Source organism: Stegostoma tigrinum, chromosome 1 (genome assembly GCF_030684315.1).
Source record: "Stegostoma tigrinum isolate sSteTig4 chromosome 1, sSteTig4.hap1, whole genome shotgun sequence".
Classification (NCBI taxonomy): domain Eukaryota; kingdom Metazoa; phylum Chordata; class Chondrichthyes; order Orectolobiformes; family Stegostomatidae; genus Stegostoma; species Stegostoma tigrinum.
In genome coordinates this window covers 149,876,377-149,900,460 of record NC_081354.1, presented here as the reverse complement: position 1 = coordinate 149,900,460, position 24,084 = coordinate 149,876,377, and the positions used below count along the sequence as shown (strand labels likewise).

The window sequence follows — 24,084 nt, the reverse complement described above, 5'->3', positions numbered from 1 at the left end:
AAAACTGTGATGAAGAGCGATTTCTGCGGCCAGAAGGTAGTGAATCTGACAAATACATTACAACAGCAGCTGTGGAGGCAAAAGAATTGAGTGCACTTAAGACAGAGATAGATTAGCAAGGGGATCAATGCTCACTGGGAGAAGGCAGAAGAATTAGGTTGATAGATTTCTCAGTCATGTTTGTTGACAATAGGAATTAAATACATATGGGGTAAACGCATCAGTGAAATGTTTCTTGAAATAGATTATTGAGCATTTAATGTTCCCAAACATTAGAAATGAACCTGTAGAATTCTTTATCACAGCGGGCTATTAAGGCTGCGTCGTTCATAAATTCAAAGCTGAGATGATAGATTTTTAATCAATAAGGGAATAAAGGGCTATAGAGAAAGGGCAAGAAAATAGAGTTGAGGATTAACAGAGTACCCATAGTATCACTGAATAGCAGAGCAGATGTGATGGGCTGAATGGTCTGCTTGTGCTTCTACATCATAGGGTCCCAATCCATCTTCTAATACATAAGGCCTCTCAAAAAGGATGAGGTTGAGATAACTTTAATGCAATTTTAATTTAAGTGTAACACATTTATTTCTGACTCAAATTTCTCTCTAAAACCAAGTGCTAAATCATATGATGTTACGGTCACCGTTCCCAAAGAGATCTTTTATTTTGTACTTTTACTTTATTAAACCTGCCTCACTTCACATTACAAAATCCAAAATAGCTTGATCCCTGGGACTCTTTAATTCTTTGCTTTTAGAAAATTAAGTTCTGTTCTTAAAACGAAATCTACAGCACTCTGCACTTATGTTTCAGTGAAAGAACACCATGTAAAAAAGAAAAATTAATACAAGCTGTCGAGCCAAATTTCAATCTGTGCAACTGCAGTGAACCTTCCCTACTTGTGCATTTCATTACCGTTACAATAAACTCCGACATTCCATTTGTCTTCTTTTTAGATTAGATTGGATTTGATTTATTGTCGCGTATACCTAAGTACAGTGAGATGCTTTTGTTTGTCCTCCATATAGGCAGCTCACAGTAAACAAGGACATACAGAGCATTGGATGAAAAAGTCTTGGACAGAGTGAGGCACACAGGTTACACCATAGTGGACGTGTGTGAGGCAAAATCAACATTATTTGAAGTTAAAGAGTCCATTCATCAGTCTAATAACAGTAGGGAAGAAGCTGTTCATGAGCCTGCTTGTGTGCATGTTTGAGCTTCTATATCCTCTGCCTGGTGGAAGAGGTTGTAGGAGAGCATTACCAGGGTGTGATGGGTCTTTGATGATGTTGGCCGCCTTTCTGCAGCAGTGAGCTGTGTAAATCTACTCCATAGACAGAAGAGAGATGACAAAGTGTGGAGCTGGATGAACACAGCAGGCCAAGCAGTATCATAGGAGCACAAAAGCTGACGTTTAGGACTTAGACCTTTGTCTAGGCCTGAAATGTCAGCTTTTGTGCTCCTAAGATGCTGCTTGGCCTGCTGTGTTCATCCAGCCTCACACTTTGTTATCTTGGATTCTTCAGCATCTGCAGTTTCCATTATCTCTCTCCATAGATGGAAGGTTGGTTTCCACGATGGTCCGCGCTATGCACACCACTTTCTGTAATTTCATATGGTCCTGAAAGTTGCTGTACCAGGCTACTACGCAATCGGACAGTATGCTTTCTATGGTGCATCTGTAAAAGTTGGTGACTGTCTCTATGAATTTGCCTGTGCCAAATTTCCTGAGCAAGAAGTGGCATTGTTGTGCCTTCTTGACAGTTGCACCTAGATGGGAAATCCAGGACAAGTTGTCAGTTATTGTCACTCCCTGGAACCTGATGCTTTCAACCCCTGCTCCATTATTGTCCATGGGGACGTGTTCTCCTCCTTTCTTTCTAAAGTCAATGCTCAGTTCTTTAGTTTTGCTGACATTGTGAGAGAGATTGTTTTCATTGCACCATGTCACCAAGCCCTCAATCTCGTTTCTGTATTCTGTTTCGTCATTGTTAGATATCCATCCTATCATGGTGGTGTCGTCAGAAAATTTGTGGATGATGTTTGTTTGGAATTTGGCTACATAGTCGTGGGTATACAGTGAGTACAGTAGGGGACTGAGAACGCACCTTTAGGAGTGCTCCAGTGTTGAGTGTTATCATCGAGGAGGTGCAGTTGTCTATCTTCTCTTATTGCAGCCTGTGGGTCAGAAAGTTGAGGCTCCAGTTGCAGAGGGTGGAGGTTTGAAATCAGTCTGGAGGGGATGGCGATGTTGACGGTAGAGCTGCAATCGAAATGCAGGAATCTGATGTAGGCGTCCTTGTTGTCCAGATGCTGCAGATATGAGTGCAGGGCTAGGAAACTGGCATCCACTGTGGACGTGTTACATCAGTGGGCAAATTGTAGGGGACCGAGGCAGGCTGGAGACTGGAGTTGATGTGGGCCATGAGCAGCCTCTCAAAATACTTCATGATTATGGAGGTCAGAGCCACTGGGTGGTAGTCATTACAGCACATTGCACATGCTTTCTTAGGTACTGGGATGATGGTGGTCTTCTTGAAGCAGGCGGGGACTTCGGCTTGTAGGAGGGAGAGGTTGAAGGTGTCAGTGAATACCTCCGCCAGCTGGTCTGCACAGGATCCGAGTGCATGACCAGGGACACCATCTTAGCCCACTGCTTTCTTTGGGTTAACTCTCAGGGAGACTGATCAAACATCTGCAGCAGTGTTGGAGAGAACAGGTATGTTCAGGGCTGTCGGGGCAGGTGACACAACACCTTTGGCATTCTTCTTGAACCGAATATAGAAGGCACTGAGCCTATCAGGGAGAGATGTGTCTCTGTCTGCTATGTTGCTCTGCTTCATTTTGTATCCCATTATGTTGTTTATGCCTTGCCACAGGTGGCAGGATTCCATAAGGTCGGTTTGGACCTCTAACCTGGTGTGGTATTGCCCATTGGTATCTCTGATGGCTTTGTAAAGGTCATATCTGGATTTTCTGTATAGGTCTGGGTTGACCGACTTGAATACTGCATGCCTTAAGCACTTGCTGTACCTACAAACTAACATTTTCTGATGTATATACCAGGAACCCAGCTATTCTGCACTGCAGAAGTGTGCAATCTTTCTCTATTTAAATATTATCCTGCTTTGTAATTTTTTTCCTGTAAAAGTAGACAACATCATATTTACTCACATTATCCTTCATCCACCTGTTTTTGGCCACCCACTTCAACTACCCAAATCCAAGTAGGTGGGTTATCAATTCAGCCAAACCAATTTCTGACTCCATCAGGCTATTCATGTGCAGACACTATTACTTTATTAGTTTAAAGAATGAAAAATATATCAGATTGGTATCTGATACACTATGAAAATGTAATACAGCACCAGGCCATAGTTCACCTAAATTCTAATAACATACATCCAACAATCAGTCCCTAAATCTTCATTTAAACAGTTCTTTCCAGAAGTAACATCTATTCATGAACTCCTACATTCACATTCTGTCTCAATGAAGACAATCAGCACATCTTTGCTCTCACTCCTGTTCCCTTTCTCGTTTAATGGGAAACCTTTTAGCCTTTTGAGCTAAAAGTTCTCCCCATTTTTTATGGCTTTTTAAAAATGTGTTCATATGATATGGGTGGTGTTACCCATCCACCTCACTCGCAAATACTTCAATTTTCAATATTTTCAGCAATCTTGACATAATACAATTGTGGGAGCAACTTTATGAAGGCTGCGGTATTTGAATGATATGGCACACTATCGTGTACACAAGCCAGCTAGAAATGGACAATAAGTGTAAACTTGGACAGCAGAAGTAGCAAGATCTTCAGAGGATCTTTTTTTTCAAAAAGAAATTGCCATTGAGTACGAGTAGATAGAATATTTGGCTCAAACAGGCTGTAGGTCTTTCATATTTGTTTGTGAGGCAGATTTCAAAATGGGGGAAGATGCTGCAATTTCAGTTCTGTTCAAAGCGGATAGTAAGAGTAAATAAATATCAATAGATGAAATAGGATTGAATCATCAGCATTAGAGTGCTTTGGCTGGTAGATGTATTGATGACATTGTCAAGAAAGAATGGAGTGGTGAAGCAGGCAGAAATGGATTGGGAAGCATCTGCGGATTCACACTCAATACAATAGGATAGAATGCCAATGTCAGCATTAGTTGAGGACATTAAAAATGAAACAGGGCAGTACAAACATGATGCAACCAAAACAAAATGCCGAAAAGGTAAAGCTGATCAACTCCAAAAACTAGTATGGCGTACTGACCTCTACATCGCCGAGGCCAGACGCCAACTCTCCGACACCACCTCCTACCGCCTCCTCGATCATGACCCCACACCCGAGCACCAAACCATCATCTCCAACACCATTCACGACCTCATCACCTCAGGGGACCTCCCACCCACAGCCTCCAACCTCATTGTTCCCCAACCCCGCACGGCCCGTTTCTATCTCCTTCCCAAAATCCACAAACCTGCCTGCCCTGGTCGACCCATCGTCTCAGCCTGCTCCTGCCCCACCGAACTCATCTCCACCTATCTGAACTCCATTTTCTCCCCTTTGGTCCAGGAACTCCCCACCTATGTCCGTGACACCACCCACGCCCTCCACCTCCTCCAGGACTTCCAATTCCCTGGCCCCCAACACCTCATATTCACCATGGACGTCCAGTCCCTGTACACCTGGATTCCGCATGGAGATGGCCTCAAGGCCCTCCGCTTCTTCCTGTCCCGCAGGCCCGACCAGGCCCCCTCCACCGACACTCTCATCCGCCTAGCGGAACTCGTCCTCACACTCAACAACTTCTCTTTTGACTCCTCCCACTTCCTACAGACTAAGGGGGTGGCCATGGGCACCCGCATGGGCCCCAGCTATGCCTGCCTCTTTGTAGGTTACGTGGAACAGTCCATCTTCCGCACCTACACAGGCCCCAAACCCCACCTCTTCCTCCGGTACATTGATGACTGTATCGGCGCCGCCTCTTGCTCCCCAGAGGAGCTCGAACAGTTCATCCACTTCACCAACACCTTCCACCCCAACCTTCAGTTCACCTGGGCCATCTCCAGCACATCCCTCACCTTCCTGGACCTCTCAGTCTCCATCTCAGGCAACCAGCTTGCAACTGATGTCCATTTCAAGCCCACCGACTCCCACAGCTACCTAGAATACACCTCCTCCCACCCACCCTCCTGCAAAAATTCCATCCCCTATTCCCAATTCCTCCGCCTCCGCCGCATCTGCTCCCACGATAAGACATTCCACTCCCGCACATCCTAGATGTCCAAGTTCTTTAAGGACCGCAACTTCCCCCCCACGGTGATTGAGAACGCCCTTGACCGCGTCTCCCGCATTTCCCGCGACACATCCCTCACACCCCGCCCCCGCCACAACCGCCCCAAGAGGATCCCCCTCGTTCTCACACACCACCCTACCAACCTCCGGATACAACGCATTATCCTCCGACACTTCCGCCATTTACAATCCGACCCCACCACCCAAGACATTTTTCCATCCCCACCCCTGTCTGCTTTCCGGAGAGACCACTCTCTCCGTGACTCCCTTGTTCGCTCCACACTGCCCTCCAACCCCACCACACCCGGCACCTTCCCCTGCAACCGCAGGAAATGCTACACTTGTCCTCACACCTCCTCCCTCACCCCCATCCCAGGCCCCAAGATGACATTCCACATTAAGCAGAGGTTCACCTGCACATCTGCCAATGTGGTATACTGCATCCACTGTACCCGGTGCGGCTTTCTCTACATTGGGGAAACCAAGCGGAGGCTTGGGGACCGCTTTGCAGAACACCTCCGCTCAGTTCGCAACAAACAACTGCACCTCCCAGTCGCAAACCATTTCCACTCCCCCTCCCATTCTCTTGATGACATGTCCATCATGGGCCTCCTGCACTGCCACAATGATGCCACCCGAAGGTTGCAGGAACAGCAACTCATATTCCGCCTGGGAACCCTGCAGCCATATGGTATCAATGTGGACTTCACCAGTTTCAAAATCTCCCCTTCCCCCACTGCATCCCTAAACCAGCCCAGTTCATCCCCTCCCCCCACTGCACCACACAACCAGCCCAGCTCTTCCCCCCCACCCACTGCATCCCAAAACCAGTCCAACCTGTCTCTGCCTCCCTAACCGGTTCTTCCTCTCACCCATCCCTTCCTCCCACCCCAAGCCGCACCCCCAGCTACCTACTAACCTCATCCCACCTCCTTGACCTGTCCGTCTTCCCTGGACTGACCTATCCCCTCCCTACCTCCCCACCCACACCTTCTCCACCTATCTTCTTTACTCTCCATCTTCGGTCCGCCTCCCCCTCTCCCTATTTATTCCAGTTCCCTCCCCCCATCCCCCTCTCTGATGAAGGGTCTAGGCCCGAAACGTCAGCTTTTGTGCTCCTGAGATGCTGCTTGGCCTGCTGTGTTCATCCAGCCTCACATTTTATTATCTTGGAATCTCCAGCATCTGCAGTTCCCATTACCCCCAACTCCAAAAACTGGTCCAGAATAGGCAGAGATTTCCCACTCGGCACTGTGGTGGGCAGAAGTGCATTCTATCCCATTGAAAGACTCATATGTCAGCCGAAGAGGTAAGACCAGAGGTAAGACCACGCAGTCCATTGAGTCTGCTTTATCATCCACTGAGACCATGACAAATCTGATAATCCTCAACCCCATTTTCCTTATAACCCTTTATTCCCACACTGATTAAAATTTTGTCCATGTCAGCCTTGAATATACTTAAAGGCACAAGTTCAGCAGCCCGCTGTAGTAAAGAATTCCACAAATTCACTGCCTGCTGAGAGGAGAAATTCCACCTTATCTCTGTCTTAAAAGGGCAAGTTCTTACTCTGAGATGATGTCCCCTAGTCCTGGACTCTCCCATAGGGGAAAATAACCTTTGCTATCATGTCAAGTCTCGTACTGAAACATACAATGTTCTTAAGGGGCTTGACAGGGTCGCTTTTCATTCTTCCAAACTCCAATTTGCACTGGCCCAACCTAGTTAACCACCCCTCTTCCTGACCTTCGCTGGACTGCTTTCCATGAAGTATCTTTCCTTTGATAAGGGGCCCAAATGATTCACTATATGTAGCTCTAATCTGACTGGTCCCATGTGTAGTTCTAGGAAGAGTTCCTTATAACATAGATATTTCCTTTGAAACATAGGCCAATGTTCGATCTAGCTTCCCTATTATCTGTTGAATACGTATCCTTGTTTTTTGAGATTTAGGCACAAGGACTCCCAAATCCCTCGTGGCTGTAGTTTTCTGCAGTAGTTCACCAAGTAAATAATATCCAGTTCCTCTATTTGTCCTGCCAAAGTGCATAACCTCATAATTTCCCACATTATACTCCACAGTAATCCTCAAGACTCGCCTTCCCACCTATTTTTGTGCCATCCACAAAGTTAGCTATCGTACATTCACTTTCCTCACCAAAATTATTGATACATTTTGTAAATAATTGTGGTCCCAGCATTGAGTCCTGTGGCACTTCACTAATTACCAGATGCTATCCAGAAAAAGGCCCCCCTTCTCTTAACTTTCTGTCTTCTATTTTTTAGCCACTCCTCTAAACATGTTAATATACCACCCATAACACCATGGACTTAACCTAAATAAATAGCCTACAGTGTGATATCTTATCAGATGACTTCTGAAAATCCAAATATATTTCATCCACTGCTTCCCCTTTATCTGTCCTGTTTGTTACTTTCTCAAAAACTCTAATAAATTTTTCCAGCATGATTATTTTATTGAAACCACGCCGACTCGGGTTGATCATATTATGTATTTCTAGATTTCTACTATCACATCTTTTATAATAGACTCTAACATTTTCCTAATAATAGATGATTAGCTCATTGGCCTAGAGGTACCTTTTTATGTGTGTGTTTCATCCCTCTACACTGACAGGTTTTCTGAAACTTTAGGACTTTTCCATAATCTAAGGATTTGTGTAAGATTACTGTCGGTGCATTCAATACTTCCTTCAATATTCTTTGATCGATCCCGTCCATCTGGAGGATGTATCAGTCTTTAGTACCATTAATTTCCCTAGCATCTTTCCTCTAGTTATTGTATTTATTTCATCTCATCCCTTTGTCTCTCAATCATATAGAAATTTTGGAATGATATTAGTGTCCTCTACGGTGAAATATTTACTTAATTTCTCTACCATTTCCTATTCCCCATTATTGTTTCTCCAGTCTTACTTTCTAAAGGACCAATGTTAACATTGATCACTCTCTTCCTATTTATATATTTAAAGGTCTTCCCCTCAGTCTCCATACTATATGCAATTTGCCCTCAAAGTTTATCTTCTTCCTCTTTATATTTTTCTTTAGTGTCTTCTATTGGTTGCTAAAATTCACCCAATCATATGACTTATCACTAATAGTTGCAACATAGTATGTTTTTCTTTCAATTGTCTTTCAATATCCTGGTTAACCACAGCTGGCTTATTCCTTTCCTAGAATATTTCTTTCCCACTAGAAAGAATCTTTGCTATAAGCAATGAGCTATATTTTTACAAGTCTGCCATTTTTACTTAACCATCTCTGCTGCCACTCCACTTTCCCAGTCCACTTGAAATAACTCTGCCCTCATTTCACTATAATTACCTTTCTTTCAACGTTACACATTTGCTTCCAACCTAAGTCCCTCCGTCCTAAACTGAATGCTAAATTCTACCATGTCCTGGCTATTGTATCCGAGGGGATTACTTTTATTATTTTGTCATAATTGATCATAACTGCCTCATTATATATTAACAGATCCAAAATAGCCTGGTCCTTGGTTGAATCCATACTACATTGTTCTTGGAAACTGTCCCATACACACACTATGAATTCACCTTCAAGGCAAACTATGCCAATTTGACTTTTCCAGGTTACATGAAGATTAAAGTCACCCATTATTAACTTACCACTTTCTTCACACGCCCCCATTATCTTCTGATTTAATCTCAGATGTAATTTATAGCTACTATTAGGAGGCCCATCGGTATCTCCTTCCTCTTGTTATTGCTTACCTCCACCCATATTGATATCAAATCAAAATCATTTCTTGCTATAAAACTTATTCCATCCCAAACTAACAATGGTACCCGCCATCTTTTCCTTCCTCCCTGCCCTTTCAAAAAGTCACATGTGCCTCAACATTTAGCTCTCAGCTTTGATCTCCGTGTAATCATGTATCTGTGATGGCTATAAGATCAAACACGTTTACTTGCATTTGTGCCATTAATTCACCTATTTTGTTTAAATATTAGGTGCATTCATAAAAGAGCCATTAATTTTGCTTGTTCATCATTTTTCTCCCTTTGATGCTTTTTAGGGCATTTTTTTTTTCGTGTTAGTGCACTCTTTCCCTTCTTGTCTCACTCTTGGTATCATTATCCAAATAGCTGCTGTGTGATGCTGCCACTTCCTCTTGCTTTGTCAGCCTATATTTTCCCTCTCATTACTTTGAATGCCTCTCCCAGCCCTACTCATCTGATTTACCCAGACACTGCTCAAGTGAAAACCGAAAAGAACTGTGGATGTTGAAAATCAGAAACAAAAATAGCAATTTTTACAAAAGCTCAGCAGGTCTGGCACCATCTGTGGAGAGAAATCAAGAGTTAACATTTCTGGTCCAGAGACTTTTCTTCAGAACAGTTCAAGGGAAGTCCAACTGCGAGACAGCTCCTTTCTATCTCAGTCCTGGTGCCAATGCCCCATGAACTGAGCCCCATGCTATCCACATCAATTGTTGAACCATGCATTGAACTCCTTGACTTTATTTTCTCTGTGCCAATGAGTCTATGGTTCAGGTAGTAACCCAGAGATTATTACCATGGAGCTTTTTAATTTAGTTCCTAACAGTTCAAAATCTTTCAGCAGATCCTCCTTTGTGACTCATTAATACCAACATGGATTTCTCCCCTCTCTTTCTTCTATATTCCTGAGGAGATATCCTTCACGTTAGCACTAGGCAGGTATCACCGCTTTCAGCACTCCCATTCACAGCTGCACAGAACAGTATTTGTGCCCCTATTTATACTATTCCCTACCATTATTACACTAATATTTCCACTTCCCATTTGCATTGCTCCTTATACCAAAGCACATCCTACCCGTGTCTGCATGGGTTTCCTCTGTGTGCTCTGGTTTCCTCCCACACTCCAAAGATGTGCAGGCTAGGTGGACTGGCCATGCAATATTGCCCAGTGTGTTCAGGGATGTGTAGATTGGGTGGGTTATAGAGGGATGGGTCTACGTTGGCTGCTCTGAGGGTTGGCCGGACTCAATGGGCCAAATGGCCTGCTTCCACGCTGTACGGATTCTCTGTAGATGCTGGAATCTGTATTGAAAGCCACAGCAGGTGAGGCAGCATTCGTGCAGAGATGCTGCCTCTGATGAATAGTCAACTAGGCTTGAAACCTTAGCTTGCTTTCTCTCCATGGATGCCATCTGGCCTGCTTTGATTTCCAGCAATTTTTGTTTTCACCATGAAAATTGACTTCTATTACATATACATTTAAAAGGTTTTGAGGACAATTTGTAAATTTATCCTCAAGAAGCCGGGAATATCAAATTGCATTTCTATTCAGACATAGTTACCCATCAGAAATATTCAAATAATAGACAATTAGAGTAAGTTCAATGACTGAGGTAAATGTCATAATGGGCCTGAATAATTACTGCTCAATGGAGTGTGCCTCTGGTGTGGTCAGTGCATCAAGTTGTTTTTTTTCTTTTCAGGAAAGGATATAAAATTTAATTCCTCTTACCATATTTATAATGGTAAAGATGTACGACTGCACATTTTCACTGCCATGATACTCTATCATTTTGGTATCGGCAACTACTAAAGTTTCAACCCATCGCTCCTTGCTGATCGATCTCTGGGAGATTCTGTGTCCTTTTCTATGACTCTCTTCCCACTTCTCTCTTTGTTGCTCTGGCTGCAGGATATTATCATCAGAATCTGTACAAGGAAAAAGTCACACAAAAAAAAATCACACATAAGCAATCCTCTGCTTGTTTGACACATTTGTATAAATTATGTACAACTTTGACTACACTTCAAATAAGTTAAATTGGCTCTAATGAACTATGCGACAGTTAGAGAGTGATTCTGATACTAAATAAATTCCTTAATTGAACCCAGCAGTCAACAGAAAGCAAAGAAGGAAAATACTTTAGCTACCTCTGTGAAAATTCTACTTAATAAGTACTTCTATTTTTTGCCTGCCCGAGAGAGGCGGAACGATATCACAGAGGACTCCACAAAAGGCTGCAGTGGTGCTGAATGAGGGGATAATGGGAATGGTAACACCTCCAAGTCAATATAATAAAACTCACATTGCTATTTCACTGGATTAAATAGTCAGGTCTCTGCATTTTTTCCTTACAAACCGTAATCTTTCTCCAACCTCTGTAGACACTCATCAATATTCTCTGGGTGGGAGGAACTGTGGATTGCCTTGCGAGGAATTATCACCTAACGAAATGCTAAATTCAGATGGATTTAGGAACTCAAGTCTGGGCACCCATGATGCACGATAGATCATCAGGAGTCACAAAATTGTACTCCAACACAATTTATTACTACTTTGTTCAGCATATTGCCATTCTACTACTACCATCAAGTCATTAGCCCTGGTTCAATGAAGAATGCAGGAGGACATGCCATGACTGGCACTGGGCAAAATGAGGTGTCAAGCCGGTAAAGCTACAAACTGAGACATTTAGCATGCCAAACAGCATAAACAGCAAATGATAGACAGAGCTAAGCACAACCAACAAATCAGATCTAAGTTCTGTAGCCCTGCCATATCAATTGGTGCTTGGCGATGGACAATCCAACAATTTACTTGAAGACGAGGTTCCATAAATATCCTTATCCTCAATAATGGGGAATCCAAGCAAATCAGCGCAAAAGATAAGACTGAAGCATTTGCAACAATCTTCAGCCAGACGTGCCGAGTGAATGATCCATCTTGACCTCCTCCAGAGGTCTCCAACTTCATAGATAATAGTACTCAGTCAATTCAATATTACTCCACATGATTCAATATTACCCAAGAAATAGCTGGAGGCACTGGGCACTACAAACGTTATGGGACCTGACAATATTCTAGATAGATTGTATACTGCAGAATTTGCTGCATATCTAGCCAGGTTTTTCTAGCTTAGCTACCAAACTGGCATTGACCTGACAATGTGGAAAATTGCCCAGGTATGTCCTGTACATAAAAAGCAGGACAAATTAAATCCAGCCAATGACTCCCAATCGATTTCAGCCATCAGTAAAATGATGGAAGGTGTCATCAACAGTGTTATCAAGCAGTACCTGCTCAGTAATAACCCTCTCAGGGATGCCCAGTTTGGGTCCTACTAGGGCCACTCAGCTTCTGATCCCAATACAGCCTTGGTTCAAACATGGGCAAAGATCTGAATTCCAGAGGGCAGCTGGGAGTGACTGCCCTTGACATCAAGGCTGAGCACAACTGACTGTAGCATGGAGAAGCCTCAACAAAACAGGAATCAATGGGTAACAGGGGGAACTCTCTGCAGGTTGGACTAGATTCCCTACAGTGTGGAAACAGGCCCTTTGACCCAACAAGTCCACACCGCCCCTTTGGAGCATCCCACTCAGACCCATCCCCCTATAACACACACACACCCCTGTACACTATGGGCAATTTAGCACGGCCAATCCACCTAGCCTGCACATTTTTGGACTGGGGAGGAAACCGGAGCACCCGGAGAAAACCTACGCAGACACGGGGAGAATGTGCAAACTCTGCACAGACAGTCACCCGAGGTTGGAATTGAACCCGGGTCCCTGGTGCTGTGAGGCTGCACTGCTAACCACTGAGCCACCATGCCCGTCCCCATCTTGCCTGGTACGTGGAAAGATGACTGTGGTTGTTAGAGATCAGGTTTTCAGCTCCAGGACATCTCTGCAGGAATTCCTCAGAAAATTGTCCTAGGCCCAACCATCTCCCGTTTCTCCTTCATTGATCTTCCTTCCAGCACGAAGTCAGAAGTGGGGATGTTCGCAGATGATTGCACCATTCTCAGTTTATGATTCCTCAGACACTGAAGCAGTCCATGCTCAAATGCAACCAAATGGGGACAATATCCAGGTTTTTGGCTGACAGTTAATGAGTCACATTCATACCTCATGAGTGTATGGTTATGGCCCTCTCCAATTGTTTGACAATTTGTTTGACATTCAATGATATTGCCATCACTACATTAACATTTTATCAAAATCTCTGTAACCTCTATTGACCAAAAACTGAACTGAACTGACCATATAAATACTGTGGCTACAACAGCAGGTCAGAGGCTTGGAATACTGCAACAAATTACTCACATCCTGGCTCCCTAAAGGCTGTCCTCTATGTACAAGGCCCATGTCAAGAGTGTGATGGAACATTGCCCACTTTCCTGGATGGGTGCAGCTCTAACAATACGCAAGAAACTTTACACTGTCCAGGTCAAAGCAGCCTGCTTGACGGGCATCACATCCACAAACATACACTCCATCCTGCACTGCAGAAATTCACCAAAGATCCTTAGATAGCACCTTTTAAACCCATGACCACTACCATCTCAAAGGTCAAGGGCAGTAGATATATGAGAACACCACTAGCAGCAGGTTCCTCTCCAAGTCACTCACCATCTTGACTTGAAAATACATCGCTGTTGCTTCACTGTAGCTGGGTCAAAATCCTGGAATTTCCTCCCTAATGTCATTGTGGGTCAGACCACAGCACATGGACTGCAGCAGGTCAAGAAGGCAGTGCACTACCACCTTCTCAAGGGCAACTAGGGATGGACAATCAATGCTGGCCAGCCAGCAATACTCACATGCCATGAGTGAATTAGAAAATGTACCACTTTAGAGACAGGCACTAGATGCCTCTTTTGCGGTTTTGGACAATATACTTCTAATGTGTAATGAGCACTCATGCCATTTCCACCCATTTATTTCTGGCACATCTTTTGTGACTGCAATATGGGCTCAGTCTAATTTCTCATCCTTCATATAAAAGAACAGGAGGATTTCTGTTGAGCTTCTCTCAGAAATAGTTGGAACTGCAGATGCCGGAGAAGCTGAGAGAACAAGGTGTAGAGCTGGATGAACACATCTGGCCAAGCAGCATCAGAGGAGCAGGAAGGCTGACATTTTGGGCCCAAACCCTTCTTCAGGAATGGAAGAAGGGTCTTTCTGAAGAAGGGTCTAGGCCCGAAACGTCAGCCATCCTGCTCCTCTGATGCTGCTTGGTCTGCCGTGTTCATCCAGCTCTACACCTTGTTATCTGAGCTTCTCCTGGAATTATTTTAAAGACCAGGAGAAGCCACGATGTTTCTGTTTCATTATTTCTAAGCCATCCAACAATCCTGTAAGAAGGCAAGTACTGGAATTGTAAGTGAATCCATATTCATGGTGGAAACATCACAGGTTTGATGCTTTCTCAGTGATGATTGTTATATTACAATTACATTTTTCTTTAAACCAATTTTTCTCATTGTGGTGTACCAATCTTTCCAAAATCTGTGCATTGTGAGACTATTATCTCCTTTAAGCAATGCTGTAAATATTGTACAATGATGGCATCTGCTTGGATGAGTTTCATTTCCTCTCATAGGAAGGAAGTAGTGTCTGAATACTTGATTGCAAAAAAGGTATAGTTTAATAACATTTAACTTGGTGCAAAGAATACTACAACAGCCAAAGTTTATAGAAAGCCAGGAAAAAAAAACAGAAATTTTGGGTGCAGTGACCCTTCCTCAGAACTGATTGTAGCTGAGAAGATGTAGGTTTGTATGCAGAGAATAGAGAGGGGAATGGGGTCGGGAGTAAACGATAGGATTGAGCACAAAGAGAGAGAAGAGCAGTTGGATAGTCAAAAGAGTTGATAACAATTTGGTTGGGAGGATGAATAGTTCTTAATGGGGGCTGTTAGTGACCAAGAATAAGTAGTGTGTAATGGCACTGCTATGTGATAACAAGGCCTGATGAAGGCTAGGACATGGGAGAGTTTAGGCCCCAAAATTATTGAACTTGATATAGATTCCAGAGGGCTGCAGGGTCCTCAAGAGGAAAAATGAGGTGTGGTTCTTCCAGCTTGCATTGAGCTTCTCTGGAACACTGCAGCAAACCAGAGACAGAGATATTGGCCAGGGAACAGGGTGGTGTGTTAAAGTGGCAGGCAACAGGTAATTCAGGGTCTTTTCTGCGAGCAGTACATAGATGTTCTGTGAAGCAATCACCCAGCCTACGCTTCGTTTCCCCAATGTAGAGGAGAACACATTGTGAGCGGTGAATGCAGTTGACTCGATTCTGGGAAGTGCGTGTGAAGTGTTGCTTCACCTGGAAGGTAATTTTGGGCACTTGGATATTGGGGAGGGAGGAGGTAAATTGGCAGGTGTTGCACCTTCACCACTTACAGGGGAAGGTGCTGTAGGGCTGTGGGGAGGTGTTGGAGGTGAAGGAAGTATGGTCCAGGGTGTCCTGGAGGCAGACAAGGGAGGGGATGGGAACAAGTGACTGGTGGGTGGCATTTCGGTCGTGGTGACGGAAGTGGTGTCAGATGATCTTCTGGATGTGGATACCAGTAGAATGGTAGGTAAGGACAGAGAGTAATGTAAGGACACAGAGAGTGGTGGGTGTGTGGAATGCATGCCAGCAGTGGTAATGGAGTCAGGTGCTTTTGAGACTTTTAAGCGACTCTTGGGCAGGCACATGGAGGAATCTAAAATGTATGGTATGCAGGGTAGATTGATCTTAGTAGGTCAGCACAACATCGTGGGCCGAAGGGCCTGCAGTGTGCTGTACTGTTCTATGTTCTGTAGGAACCCTGTTGCTGTTGCAGGAGGGAAGAAAGGAGTTGTGGGTGGAAGTGTGGGAGATGGGTCAGACCCAATGGAGGGCCCTGTCAATAACAGTGCTGGAGAATCCTCGGTTGAGGATTATCAGTTGGATATTTCAGAGGCTCCCTTTTTGGAGTTGACCTTGTCTGAACATATGTGATGGAGGAACTGAGAGAATGGGATGAAGTCTTTACAGGCAGAACACCATGAGGATGTGTGCCCAGGGAGCTGTGCGAGTCAGTGGGCTTATAGTGGATATTAGTGGCCAGTCTATTCCCAGAAATGGGAACAGAAATGCCAAGGAAGGGAAGGGAGGAGTCAGAGATAGACCAGGTGAAAGTGAGGGCAGGATGGAAATTAAAAGCAAACTCGATGAACTTTTCCAATACCAGACAAGAGATGGAGGTAGCACCGATGATACCATCAATGTATCAGAGAAAGATTTGTGGGTGGAGACTGGAATAGGACTGGAACAACAACCCCCCACAAACCCACAGCACCTTCCCCTGTAACTGGTGAAGGTGCAACACCTGCCCATTTACCTCCTCCCTCCCCACAACACAACGGCTCAAACATACCTTCCAGGTGAAGCAACACTTCACCTGCACTTCCCAGAATCTAGTCTACTGCATTCACTGCTCACAATGTGGTCTCCTCTACTTCGGGGAAAAGAAGCATAGACTGCGTGACCACTTCGCAGAACATATATGTTCTGCTCACAATAAAGACCCTGTTGCCTGCCATTTTAACACACCGCCCTGTTCCCTGGCCAACATCTCTGTCTCTGGCTGCAGTGTTCCAGCGAAGATCAATGCAAGCTAGAAGAACAACATCTCATTTTCCGCTTGGCGACCCTGCAGCCCTCCGGACTCAATACTGAGTTAAATTATTTTGGGGCCTAAACTCTCCCATGTCTGTGCCCCCTACCCCACACACGAGGCCTTGTTATCACATAGCCTGCCATTACACACTACCTATTGTTAGTCACTAACAGTACCCATTAACAACTATTCACCCTCCCAGCCTGATTGTTATCAACTTCCTTGTCTATCCCCTTTACTCCTTACCCCATTCCTCTCCCTATTTTCTGCATATAAATTGACATTTTCCCAGCCACCATCAGTTCTGAGGACGGGTCAATGGACCCGAAACATTAACTCTGATTTTCTCTTCCCAGACCTGCTTAAGCTTCCAGCAATTTCTGTTTTTGTTCCTGATTTACAGTATCTGCAGTTCTTTCAGTTTTTATAATAAGCCAGCTAGGCCATCAAAGCCTATTCTGCAGACCAACAGCAAATGTATTGTAATGCATTTATCTCTACCTTGTCTTCAGATTATTGCAAACATTTATCACTCTTTGGGCAGCCATATCTGTTTAAATTTTCTATTCACTTTTTCAAATTTATGGGCTATATTCCTATTAGCCTGAATGCTTCAAAGTAATAACTGGTGATTTTTTGCTGCACATGAGATTCACATTGGAGACTAACTTCCAGCTTTGTTCAGCTATAAAACTGAAGGGCGCACAATAAACTTGCACTATGATTCATTAGGTGCTTCTCAATCTGACTGTCATTAGAAATGTACCCTTAAAATATTGTAAAGAATTTGCAGGGAAAGACATTTACACTGGTCATAAAGTTGACCAAAGTTCAGTATTTGCATAACACAGTGTGGAGCTGAAGGAACACAGCAGGCCAGGCAGAAAATTCTGAAGAAGGGTCCCGACCTGAAATGTCAGCTTTCTTGCTCCTCTGATGCTGCCTGGCCTGCTGTGTTCATCCAGCTCCACATTGTTATCTCTGACTCTAGCATCAGCAGTTCTTACTAACTTTCAATATTTGCATGTCTTTTATGCTTTCAGCAACAAGTTCTAGCCATGTAAAAACTCCAGATTAGCGGTTGATCAACATCTTAATGTCAGTGTGTGCTAATTATTATCCTTACATTGAGCTGATTTCCTCACTCAGTAATGGGAGCGTTTCTGAGCCCTCCATTCTTGGAACGATGCTGGGTGAATCTGGACACTTGTCAGTCCCCACCAGTTGTGGTGCATACCACTGAGATCCTGAAGCCCATGACAAAATGTGGGCTGAAGGGCCTGTTCTGTGCTGTACTGTTCTATGTTCTATGTTCTAAAACTCACGCCATAGTGTACAAAAGCAAGGAAATTATTGCCAAAGTTTATGAACCACTGTTTTGGCCTCAACTAATGGGGAGGCGCCACGCCATAAGAAAGATACGAAGGCATTAGAGAGCAGACATGAGAATGGTTCCAGGTTCAAGAAACTTCACTGAGATATTTTCTACTCAACACATCCAGAGGCATTTTTAAATAACTCAGTGGCAGGTGGCTCTTGAACTCAGCAGGAGCACTTATCACTGCATTACAAAAACCCTAAGATACTTCATTTATTCTCTTTTATGTAATCTATTTTTCTAACCAACCCATGCAAAGATGTTATTACACATCCCTGGAGCAGGTAGGGCTTGAATATGGGCCTCCTAGTCGAGAGGTACGTACACCGCCACTGTGCCACAAGCGGGCCCTAAGATATTTCACTTAATTTTTTTTTTAACTTCTTAATTTAACCTATTTTTCTCATCAACTCATTCAGAAATGTTATTGCACACCCCTGCAGCACATGGAACTTGAACGGAGGTCTCTCGATCCATGGATAAGGAAAACTACCATTGCACGATGCAAGGGCCCTAAGATACTTCATATTTTTCTTTATTTTCTTCTCCTTCTTTGTAAGGACTGCAGTGCTTTAAAAAGAGCTCAACATCATTTACTCAAGGACAATGTTGGGGGAGAAAGAAATATTGATCTTCCCAGTGGCATTCCAATTACAAAAAGAGGATCTTTAAAAATACTTAAGCGTTCCAGTTACCCAATTAATCCACAAAACAAAAAGTACAGTCCCAGTCTCCTCCATTCCTCCTCTAAAGTTTAGAATCAACCTAGTGAACCTCCTCTGCATCCCCTCCAGTGCCAATACATCCTTTCTCAAGTAAGGAGACCAAAGCTTTACACAGTACTCCAGATGTGGCCTCACCAGCACCCTATACTGCTGCAGCGTAACCTCTCTATTCTAAAACTCCATCCCTCTAGCAATGAAGAACAATATTCCATTTGCCTTTTTAATTACCCACTGCACCTGCAAACAAACATTTTGTGATTCACGCACAAGGACACCCAGGTGCCTCTGCACAACAGCATGCCACAATTTTTCATCATTTAAACAATAGTCTATATTGCTGTTATTCCTATCAATGGATGATCTCACATTTACCAACATTGTACTCCATCTCTCAGACCCTTGCCCAGTCACTTAACTTATCTTGGTACAAATCTACAAAGATCAACTATCAGCATTGTGACAGTAGTGTGCCTTGAAGAGCGATGCGTTTTTGTGCTGTTTCTCTTGCGTATTGGTGATACCTAGTAGATCTGAAATGTTTTCTTCACACAGAAAGTTGGTGAGCAGCATTTGTTTTTCTGAAATGATGCAAAAGATTCATGAGTGGGTGGTCAATGTTCACACAGACCCAGGAAGACCTTTAGTTTTGCTTTCCGTTAGTGAGAATGTTTCTGCTGGCTGCTGAGATAAAAGCTGGAATTCCGGGCTGCTGTAGTGCGGTTTCCTCTTAAAATTCAAAACGGGCAGATTGTTACTTTCTTCTGGGCTAGAGAGACACAGCAAGTGAGAATGTTAACTGCTGTGCTGAATTGCAATTTTGCCAAAGGGGGTGTCATTCATGGGATGTTGCCTGTATTGGAATAGATTAGGTTAGATTCCCTAAAGTGTGGAAACAGGCCCTTTGGCCCAACAAGTCCACACTGCCCCTTTGGAGCATCCCACTCAGACCCATCCCCCTATAACACACACACACCTGTACACTAAGGGCAATTTAGCATGGCTAATCCAGCTAGCCTGCACATCTTTGGACTGTGGGAGGAAACCAGAGCACCCAGAGGAAACCCATGCAGACACAGGGAGAACGTGCAAACTCTACACAAAGTTACCCGAGGCTGGAATTGAACCTGGGTCCCTGGCGCTGTGAGGCTGCAGTGCTAACCACTGAGCCACCGTCCGCCCTAAATAGTTGATGAATAGTTGTTGGTTAGTGATTAAATTAAACATTATCTTGTTAAGTATTTCAAAAAATGTAAAGCAATGCCAATTGTTCCTTTCTTTGCATTTTAAATGTGTTGTAAGTACAAGGTGTGTTCTGGTGAAAGCCTTGTGGTGGACGAATTGAATCACATCTAGAACACAACACCTTACATTTGCCTTTAAATAAATATAGAAGCTAGGGTCTCGGCTATCATCTTCCAATACTTTTTCGGGAGGAGGGGTCTGTTCTGGCCCATAACAGCATATACACAAGAAACAGGAATAAATCATTCAACCTCCTGTGCCTGCTCTGCAACCTTAATAAGGTTATGGCTGATCTGATTTTCACCTCAAATTCCCATTTTTATCTGGCCCCTCTTAATTAACAAGAATCTATCCACCTCGGTCTTAAAAATATTCAAGAAGTTTGTGCAAAATATTCCCAGTCCATGAATATGCGCCACACAAAAATGTTGGGAAAATCTTGTGAAGTTGCCAGGAATGAGTTTCTCAAAACTGAGACTAAGTTAGTCCCAACTTTCCTATCAACTGTAGATCAGCAAGTAAGATTAGCATGTTATTATTACCCAATCTCACCTCATTAATACGGAATTACCAATTCACCTGCAGGCCAAATAGAAAGTAGATGGCAACAATTCCCAACATGAAAATCAGAACTGTTGCTTGGCAGCTCTAGTTCCCCACTTGCTCATTTGGCCTTCTTGTACACCAGTGTCCAACATCACAGGGTACACTCCAAGGTCAGCGACTGCCACAGCCCTTCCACCATCTATGGACATTGGCATCAGACTTGTACTATCCTTAGTGCATCAGCATGGCATATCTCCCATCCATTTGCAATACAGTTCTACACTTCAAGGCAGCACTTTGAAGCACAACTTTACCTTTCATCTGAATGCTGATGCCAGGAAACCTTGTTACAGGAATCCATCTCATGGATTAGACCATGCTATATCTCAGGGCTCTCCACTGACACCTTTGCCACTCACTCACTTTATGCCTACTATGATGTTCACAACATCTTTCCTTTGCCTTTTCACCCTCAGTCACAACTTAAAGACTCACAGTGCTTTTGTTTTGACTTACCTTTTAACACTGACACAAAGCCAGGCAGTTTGGGATGGACACATTGCTGTACATCACCATGCCAAACCTCAATCTTACACTTGCCTGATGTGTCAGCAGCTAAGGTGGATAACACACCACATGTTCTTCAACCAACTGTCCTCGTCTCAATTCCAGAGGGAGTCGTCCTCAGTCAAGGAAAGGGAGATGCCCTTCAGTCCGGGGTACCCCATAAGTAACGGGCATTTTCCGATATCAGTCCAAGACTCAGTCAGCTGCTGGGCATCGGCATGGTCAAGGGGTTGGTACTTCTATTGTCCAGGGAGTGGGCCATGATCAGCCCAGTGAGTCCGGTGAAACCAGTTCCAAGACGGTGACAGTAAGTCAGTCAGGACAGTGCAGGGGTCAGGCAGCTCATCATCCTGGGCTATTTGTCTCATCACTCAGAGGAATAGGCCCCAACGATCACCAACAATCTGTCCTGGCCCACCCACATTGATGCGATGGTCAAGAAAGTACAACAATGTCCCTATTTCCTTCGGAAGCTAAGGAAATTCAGCAAGTCTGTGAAGACACACACCAATTTTTATACATGCAGCACAGAAAGCATTCTATCTGGACACATCACAGTATGGTGGCAGCTCTTCCCACGCCTGTAACAAACTGCACAGAGTTGTGAACGCAGCCCAGGCCACCATGCAAACCAGCCTTCCATCCCTTAACTCCATCTATACTTCCCGCTTCTGATTTGGATTCAACAACTCCCCAGGAACAGTCCTGGTCCTCACAGCCAGGAATCCTCTCCACCTAACGGGAACAGCCGAATGTCGAGGGCCCCATCATGAGTCATGGCTCTCTCTGCCCTATTACATCCTGGAATGAGATAGTGGTTAATTCTAAACAGCCCTGAGAGATAATATTACAAGCCACTCAGTTCAATGGCAATCAGAGAGGGGCATCAAATGCTAGCTTTGCCAGCAACATGCACTGCCAGTCAAATAATTTTTTTTAAAGAAGATAAAGATTCAATTGAGGATCCAAAAAGGGAAGTGGATAAATTGGAGAAGGTGGGGAAAAGGCTTGAGAGTTCAACAAAATGAGTTCCACTTGAAAAGTCCCAGCACAGACATGATTAACTGGTCTCCTTTTTGTGCTGTAAACAGTGTATGATTCTAACTGAGACATTCAAAATAATTAAAGGCCTTGTGTAGTAAATAATGAGGAACTGTTTTACTAATAGCAGAAGGGCAGTAACTAACGGATGCAGATTTAAGATAATTGGTAAAAGACCCACAGATAACACCTAATTTTTTCTTTGTCAGTTAATGCAGATGTAAGTCCAAAATCTCATTCAGTCCTAATGGGGTTAAACATATGTCGTGTTTCAGCACTGTTTGTTAATGATGTGGAATGCAATGCATGAAAATAGGGTGGAAGCCAACTTTCAATAGGGAATCAGATAAGTACTTGAAAAGGACAAACATTTACATTGCTATAGGGGGAGGGCAGGGGGATTGTGAATAACTAGATAGTTCTTTCAAACAGCCGACATAATCACGTTGCAGCCAGTGGATGTGGTTTATTTTATGACGTGTTGCAATGTGCTTCAGAATGCCCGAGAGTTTGATATGTACTGTATGACTGCAATTCTCTATCTTTAACAGTGTTTATCATTAGGCTACACCACCTTGATATATCCTGCCATTTTACACAGAGACAAAAGAAATTTCTTTGAATACAGGAAGTCTGAAATTAAAAACAGAAATTACTGGTGATATTAAGCAAATCTGGCTACATCTGTGGAAAGCAAAATAGAGTACAAGTTTCAGGCCAATGCCTTTTCATCAGAACACTGATTCTGAATGGAAAAGATACAGACCTGTTTCCATCTGTTGGCACAGGTTGTTTAAAAGGATTGGCTTAATGGGTCAACATCCCAGTTATAATAAAAAACATCAAAATCCTTTAGGGGGGAGTCCTCATAGCCCCATCTCTCATGCATTCCTCATATTCCATCTCCCTCCACCCACTGAAAACAAGATCCTTCATTCCACCTCTGCCAGGCTACATTTCTTCACATGAATCTGGATGGCTCCTGAAGTCACAGGTGCCAGGTTATAGCCCATCTATGTCCCATATGCTCTCATAACGGGCAGCACAATGACTTAGTGGTTAGCACTGCTACCTCACAGCGTCAGGGATCTGGGTTCAATTCCAGCCTCAAGTGACTGGTTGGAGTTTGCACATTCTCCCCTTGTCTGTGTGGGTTTCCTCACAGATTAGGTGGATTGGCCATGCTAAACTGCCCCTGGCGCCCAGGGATGTGCAGGCGAGGTAGATTTCGGTGATAGTGATCACAACTCCCTGATCTTTACCATAGACATAGAGAGGAATAGGAGCAGATATTATGGGAAGGCATTTAATTGGGGGAGGGAGAATTAAAATGCTATTAGGCAGGAACTGTGCAGCATAAAGTTGGGAACAGATGTTCTCAGGGAAATGCATAACAGAAAGGTGGAGGTTGTTCAGGGAGCACATGCTGAGAGTGCTGGATAGGTTTGTTCCACTGAAGCAAGAAAGTGATGGTAAGGTGAAGGAACCTTGGATAACAAGACATGTGGAACATCTAGTGAACAGGAAGAAAGGAGCTTGCTTAAAGTTGAGGAAGGAAGGATCAGACAGGGCTTTAGATGGTCACAAGGTGGCAAGTAAGGAACTGAAGAATGGACTTTGGAGAGCAAGAAGTGGGTATGAAAAAGCCTTGGTGGATAGGATCAAGGAAAATGCCAAGGCCTTCGATACTTATGTGAGGAACAAGAAGATGGCCAGAGTGAGGGTAGGACCGATTAGGGATAGTGGAGGGAACCTGTGCCTGGAGTCAGAGGAGGTAAGGGAGGTCCTTAATGAAAACTTTGCTTCAGTATTCACCAGTGAGAGGGATATTGACACTTAAAAGGACAGCATGAAACAGGCTGATATGCT

The 24,084-nt window shown here is 43.9% G+C and overlaps 1 protein-coding gene across 1 annotated transcript in view; it reads right to left on the bottom strand.

The window, feature by feature from the left end:
* The window catches only part of adamts12 (ADAM metallopeptidase with thrombospondin type 1 motif, 12), a 532,086-nt gene that overhangs the window by 278,576 nt on the left and 229,426 nt on the right, over positions 1 to 24,084 (bottom strand). Inside the window, exon 4 of the mRNA XM_059649383.1 lies at positions 10,795 to 10,991. Within this exon, the coding sequence (XP_059505366.1) occupies positions 10,795 to 10,991 (197 nt within the window). The remainder of the gene's footprint in view (positions 1 to 10,794; positions 10,992 to 24,084) is intronic.